We start from the raw sequence: 7500 nt of genomic DNA on the forward strand, positions 1-7500 counted from the left end.
TTAAGGCAAAGAAGTGTTATGTTTTACCAAAGGCCAGGACCTGACCTGAATCAAATTAAGAATGCATTTCATTTGTTGGCAAATCTGAAGACAAAAGCCCCCCCCAAGAACAAGCAAGAACTGAAGACAGCTGCAGTAAAGGCCTGGCCAAGCATCACCAGGGAAGAAACCCAGCATCTGGTGATGTCCATAGGTTTCAGATTTCAGGCTGTTAGTTACTGCAAATGATTTGCAAAGAAGTATTTATTTAAATAAATAAATAAATAAATAAATAAATAGTTTGTTTGTCCGGGCGGCACGGTGGTGTAGTGGTTAGCGCTGTCGCCTCACAGCAAGAAGGTCCTGGGTTCGAGCCCCGGGGCCGGCGAGGGCCTTTCTGTGCGGAGTTTGCATGTTCTCCCCGTGTCCGCGTGGGTTTCCTCCGGGTGCTCCGGTTTCCCCCACAGTCCAAAGACATGCAGGTTAGGTTAACTGGTGACTCTAAATTGACCGTAGGTATGAATGTGAGTGTGAATGGTTGTCTGTGTCTATGTGTCAGCCCTGTGATGACCTGGCGACTTGTCCAGGGTGTACCCCGCCTTTCGCCCATAGTCAGCTGGGATAGGCTCCAGCTTGCCTGCGACCCTGTAGAAGGATAAAGCGGCTAGAGATAATGAGATGAGATGAGTTTGTTTGTCCAATTACTTTTGGACCCTTACAAAGGAGTGATCACCACATACTGTATATAAAGGACTCAATTTCCTGCACAGTTCACCCGATACTACACTGTAAATACTCTCAAATTAAAGCTGAAAATATGTACTGTGAGGTCGCATTCATTATATAATAATTGCAACTACAATAACCTGCAGACAGCCAAGATATAAATAACTTTGTCAGTGTCTAAAAGGACTGGATATATACATAATGGGTTCAGAAAGTATTTTTTCCTTTCAGTTTTTCACCATTTTATTGTATTACAAATTTGATTTAAAATGAAATGATAGACATTGTCATCATTTACGACACACACCATAACGACAATGAGAACTTGAGAGTTTTGCAAATGTATAGTGTACTACAATATTTTTAAAATTATCCATTATGTTATTTTATTGGTGCCAGACAAGTCTTCATAACACCAGCTTCTTTTCTTACAAAATGAATCCTGGTGTTCAAGTAATATGGTCTTTCAGTAAAACTCACCTGTCGGCATAATGCGATGCATGGCCACAGAAAGAAAGAAGATGGCATCACTGTAATAGGCCCCAGAGCCTGCACTGAAATGCTTCTGCATGGCTTTCACAATTGGGAAGAGCTTCTCTGTCAGACCATTAACATCATGAAACTCCACCTGAAACACAAAATCCTAATCTTATCAACACAAAAATATGTACAATACCAGTCAAGAGTTTGCACCCACCCACCCATTTATAGGTTTTTCTGCATTTTGACTATTTTCTACATTGTAGAACAATACTGAAGAAGTTTCATAGTTTAGATTCTTCAAAGTAGCCATTTACCTTAATGACGCATCACACGCTATTGGCATTTTCTTAACCAGCTTCATGAGGTAGTCACCTGGAATGCTTTTCAATTAACATGTGTGCCTCATCAAAAGTTAGTGGAATTTCTTGTCTTCTTAATGCGTTTGAGATCAAACAGTAAATAATAAATAAGTTTACGGTGAAATTTTACAGCGAAATGTTCATTCTTTATGAAAACCGTAGTAATCCATATCAAATCAAATCAAGTTTATTTGTACAGCGCTTTTAACAATAAACATTGTCGCAAAGCAGCTTTACAGAATTTGAACGACTTAAAACATGAGCTAATTTTATCCCTAATCTATCCCCAATGAGCAAGCCTGTGGCGACGGTGGCAAGGAAAAACTCCCTCAGACGACATGAGGAAGAAACCTCGAGAGGAACCAGACTCAAAAGGGAACCCATCCTCATTTGGGCAACAACAGACAGCCTGACTATAATATTAACAGTTTTAACAGGTATAACCCTCAACTGTCCTCATGGGGCCGTCCTTCACAGGAGTGGGGCGATAAAACTCCGACCAGACACAGGGCACCAGGATGGATCAAGCAGGTCCGAGGGGCAGAAGAGGCCAGCATCTCAATCCCAGGATCAACATGTAACTCAGAGGGACAGATGGGGGGGGGGGGGGGGGAGAATATCATGTCATAGATATCATATCATGTCAAGAACCGCTCAACTACAGTGGGGCAAAAAAGTATTTAGTCAGCCACCAATTGTGCAAGTTCTCCCACTTAAAAAGATGAGAGAGGCCTGTAATTTTCATCATAGGTACACTTCAACTATGAGAGACAGAATGGGGGGAAAGAATCCAGGAAATCACATTGTAGGATTTTTAATGAATTAATTGGTAAATTCCTCGGTAAAATAAGTATTTGGTCACCTACAAACAAGCAAGATTTCTGGCTCTCACAGACCTGTAACTACTTCTTATACACTACGTTCAGACTGCAACCTGAAACGACCCATATCCGATTTGTTGTGAAACCCGATTTTTTTTGTTAGGCCGTTCACATTACCAATTATATGAGACTTGTATCCAATCTCCAATATGAACGGAAAACAAGTGTCCCGCATGCGCAAATTGACACGTAATAAGCACATCTACGTAATACGTAAACAAAAAAAAGGTGCACTCTTCAAGTTTGCAAGTAAAGCATGGAGATGAGGCGAGACCTGGCGATGTGGTTTTTGTGGCGGCGGCGGAACTCGCGCAATAATCTGATTAATGTGGGCAGCAGACTAATGAGACCGAAGGTGTCAAATTACTGGAAATATCCAGAACAATCTTGTAATACAGGATGGTTTAAGTTATAAATCAGTTATAGAAACTGTTTTATTTAATCAGGCTAACAGATCAACATCCAGGTCCCTACCAAATCCACCATTAGCTTGATCAATTCTATAAAAGTCTATTTAAATTCTGAAAACTGTACAAATGTTGTTGTTTTCCACCAAAGAGGCGGGATTAGCCAACGCAGAATAGTGACATTTGTCTCTTGTTGATGACGTGTAGGTCGCATGAATGCGACCTGTCCGGTCAGACTGCAGTCGCATGTGAAAATAACGGATATGCATCGGAATTAGGACCACATATCCAAGCGGCCTGGGTCGCATGTGAAAAAATCGGATCTGTGTCGTTCAGATTGTCAATAACAAATCAGATACAGGTCGCATATGGGCAAAAAAAAAAATCGGATATGGGTCGTTTCAGGGTGCAGTCTGAACGTAGTCTAAGAGGCTCCTCTGTCCTCCACTCATTACCTGTATTAATGGCACCTGTTTGAACTCGCTATCAGTATAAAAGACACCTGTCCACAACCTCAAACAGTCACACTCCAAACTCCACTATGGCCAAGACCAAAGAGCTGTCAAAGAACACCAGAAACAAAATTGTAGACCTGCACCAGGCTGGGAAGACTGAATCTGCAATAGGTAAGCAGCTTGGTGTGAAGAAATCAACTGTGGGAGCAATTATTAGAAAATGGAAGACATACAAGACCACTGATAATCTCCCTCGATCTGGGGCTCCACGCAAGATCTCACCCCGTGGGGTCAAAATGATCACAAGAACGGTGAGCAAAAATCCCAGAACCATACAGGGGGACCTAGAGAAAGACCTGCAGAGAGCTGGGACCAAAGTAACAAAGGCTACCATCAGTAACACACTACGCCGCCAGGGACTCAAATCCTACAGTGCCCCCTGCTTAAGCCAGTACATGTCCAGGCCCATCTGAAGTTTGCTAGAGAGCATTTGGATGATCCAGAAGAGGATTGGGAGAATGTCATATGGTCAGATGAAACTAAAATAGAACTTTTGGGTAAAAACTCAACTTGTTGTGTTTGGAGGAGAAAGAATGCTGAATTGCATCCAAAGAACACCATACCTACTGTGAAGCATGGGGGTGGAAACATCATGCTTTGGGGCTGTTTTTCTGCAAAGGGACCAGGACAACTGATCCATGTAAAGGAAAGAAAGAATGGGGCCATGTATTGTGAGATTTTGAGTGAAAACCTCCTTCCATCAGCAAGGGCATTGAAGATGAAACGTGGCTGGGTCTTTCAGCATGACAATGATCCCAAACACATCGCCCGAGCAACGAAGGAGTGGCTTCTTAAGAAGCATTTCAAGGTCCTGGAGTGGCCTAGCCAGTCTCCAGATCTCAACTCCATAGAAAATCTTCGGAGGAAGTTGAAAGTCCATGTTGCCCAGCGACAGCCCCAAAACATCACTGCTCTAGAGGAGATCTGCATGGAGGAATGGGCCAAAATACCAGCAACAGTGTGTGAAAACCTTGTGAAGACTTACAGAAAACGTTTGACCTCTGTCATTGCCAACAAAGGGTATATAACAAAAGTATTGAGATGAGCTTTTGTTATTGACCAAATACTTATTTTCCACCATAATTTGCAAATAAATTCTTTAAAAATCAGACAATGTGATTTTCTGGATTTTTTTTTCTCATTTTGTCTCTCATAGTTGAGGTATACCTATGATGAAAATTACAGGCCTCTCTCATCTTTTTAAGTGGGAGAACTTGCACAATTGGTGACTGACTAAATACTTTTTTGCCCCACTGTAAGTAAAGAGAAACAACAGCCATCATTACTTTAAGACAAAGTGTCTTTTAATTAATACATATAAAGAAAAACCATTGAATTAGAATGCGTGCCAAAATTTTTGACTGGTATCATATATAGCAAGAAACCAATGTATTATGGGCCTTTTCATGTTATACAAGTATAACTACCTGTAAATAAGCCATGGCCTAATGGTTCGGGAAACAGCTTTGGGACCAAAAGGGTACCGGTTCGATTCCTTGGACCAGCAGGAATGGCTGAAGTGCCCTTGAGCAAGGCACCTAACCCCCAAGCTGCTCTGGGTATATGTCGTTTTGGATGATAGCATCTGTTAAATGTCTGCTATGCTAATAAACAGAAAATTATTTAAAACAGTAAGGTCTCTTTATAATCTAGTACCTTAAGTCATGGGTAGCAGACATTTAACACGATCAGAGGATGTTTAATGATGTTTTGTTCTCCAGTTTACCACTTCAGGCTGTGTTACCCTAGTAAAGGCAGACAAGTTATAGCCAGCTCCATTTCTCACAAAACAGCTATTTTTCTCCATTTAGAGTTGGCTGTTGAATGCAAAGTTTTCATAAAGTTTTCACTGTAAACTTCAGCAGCACTTTGTGCTTAACTGATACTCATTTTTATGAATGCTTAGATTTGTAAATATAAATGCTATTTACACCAATTAGCCATCAAATCTAAAACCACTGACAGGTAAAGTCTAACAACCAACTAACATTGATTTTTTTTTTTTTTAACAATAGCACCTGTCAAAGGGTGAGATACATTAGGCAACAAGCAAACAGTCAGTTCTTGAAGTCAATGTGTTGGAAGCAGAAAAAAAAAAAAACGGGCAAGGGAACTGAGCAACCTTGACAAGTACCAAATTGTGATTGGTAGATGACTGGGTCAGAGCATCTTCAAAATGACAGATCTTGTAGGGTGTTCCTGGTACTGTATGCAGTGGTTAGTACCCAAGTGGTCCAAAGAAGGACAACCGGTGAAATGGTGGCTGGCACCTGAGTCTCTGTGATGCGCACAGGGAGCAAAGGCTAGCCCATCTGGTCTGATCCCACAGAAGAACTGGGTGCATGTGCCTGGGGAAAAAATGGCACCAGAATGCACTACAGGAAGAAAGCAAGCCGGTGGAGGCAGTCTGATGCTCTGGGCAATGTTCTGCTGGGAAACCTCAGGTCATGGAGTTCATGTGGCTGTTACATTGACACATACCACCTACCTAAAACACTGTTGCAGACCAAGTACACTCGTTCATGCCAACAGTATTCCCTAATGGTAGTGGCCTCTTTCAGCTGGATAATGCACCGACACACTACAAAAATTGTTCAGGAATGAAACACGACAGAGTGTTCAAGGTGTTGACTTGGCCTCCAAGTTTCCCAGATTTCAATCTGATCAAGCATCTGTGGGATGTGCTAGACAAGCAAGTTTTATCCATGAAGGCCCCACCTTGCAATTTACAGGACTTAAAGGATCTGCTGATAACGTATTGGAGACAGCTATCACAGCACACCTTCAGAAGTCTTGTGGAGTTCATGCCTTGACGGCACAAGGGGGACCTACGCAATATTAAGGAGGTGGTTTTAAAATGTTATGGCTCTATATAAATTAAAATTGAATGTAGTCTTGAAGGCAGCATATGTTGCTCCAAATCTCAATGTACTTTTCTGCTAATATAACATGAGTGTCAGTTACCATTGCCAAAGGCACCAACAACCCCATACCATGACAGACCCTGGCTTTTGGACTTGTTCCTGGTAACAGTCTGGGTGGTCCTTTTTATCTTTGGTCTGGAGCACACAGCAGCCATTTCTTCCAAAAAAGACCTGGAATACTGAGTCATCTGACCACAACACACATTTCCACTGTGTGATGGCCCAACCCAGATGCCTCAGAGTCCAGAGAAGTCACTTCTGAACACAGTCAACATAAGGTTTCCTTTTTTGCACAGTCAAGTTTTAACTGGCATTTGTGGATGTAACTCTGCATTGTGGTGCTTGACAAAAGTTTGCGAAAGTAATCCTGAGCCCATGTGGTTATATCAGTTATAGATGAATGATAGTTCTTGATGCAGTGCCATTTAAGGAACCGAAGATCATGGGTGTTCAGCTTAAGCTTGTGCCCTTGTCCTTTATGCACTGAAATTCCTCCAGATTCTTTGAATCATTTAAAGATATTATGCACCATAGAGGGTGAAATGTCAAAATCCCTTCATATCTTTCTTTGAGGAACATTGTTTTTAACCCTTGGGGGTTGAGAGCTTCGCCAGCAAAGCTCGGCAGGTTTAGAATGAGTAGGTCATGCATTTCGATTAATATCTTTGCAAGTTATCATCATACAAGGATGATAAAACATACTGACAGAAACTTGATACTTTACACATGTGCCCACTGCCAAATAATATTTTTTAAATTACCTAACTTACTGTAGATGAAACAAAAAACTTGTCACCTTACTCAGTCACACCTGAGTCCGAGTGCTAAGCACCCAGTTACGCATTCATAAAAGACTATTCACATGGTAATGACATGATAATCACCTTCACTCTTTTGCTTCGATTGGTTTCTCTTTCTCAGTGGGAATGCCCACCGTAAACAGGATAAAATATGTCAGCCATAGGTGGGGTTTACATTAGACCGTATCAGCAGATCATCAGATTAACGTTTTTAAAACGATTAGCGTGCACACAGCAACACCAATACACGATTCGCGTGCACACAGCAACACCAATACACGGATACGCTCGGCTCCGCAGGCATCCTGCGCTCCAAATCACTCCGCCCTGAACAGCGAGTGCCCTCTGGAGGGTGCGCACTCCGGCCCTGCGCAGCTCACAGAGCGCGCAAGTGAAGTGCACGAGCAGTGATTCGGGACTGAGCCG

General features: G+C 42.1%; 1 protein-coding gene across 3 annotated transcripts in view; it reads right to left on the bottom strand.

Moving 5' to 3' along the window:
* The window catches only part of xxylt1 (xyloside xylosyltransferase 1), a 128291-nt gene that overhangs the window by 94209 nt on the left and 26582 nt on the right, over positions 1 to 7500 (bottom strand). For all 3 annotated transcript variants that reach the window (XM_060941764.1, XM_060941762.1, XM_060941763.1), the window contains exon 3: positions 1186 to 1333. In XM_060941764.1, the coding sequence (XP_060797747.1) occupies positions 1186 to 1333 (148 nt within the window). The remainder of the gene's footprint in view (positions 1 to 1185; positions 1334 to 7500) is intronic.

This window comes from Neoarius graeffei, chromosome 15 (genome assembly GCF_027579695.1).
Source record: "Neoarius graeffei isolate fNeoGra1 chromosome 15, fNeoGra1.pri, whole genome shotgun sequence".
Classification (NCBI taxonomy): domain Eukaryota; kingdom Metazoa; phylum Chordata; class Actinopteri; order Siluriformes; family Ariidae; genus Neoarius; species Neoarius graeffei.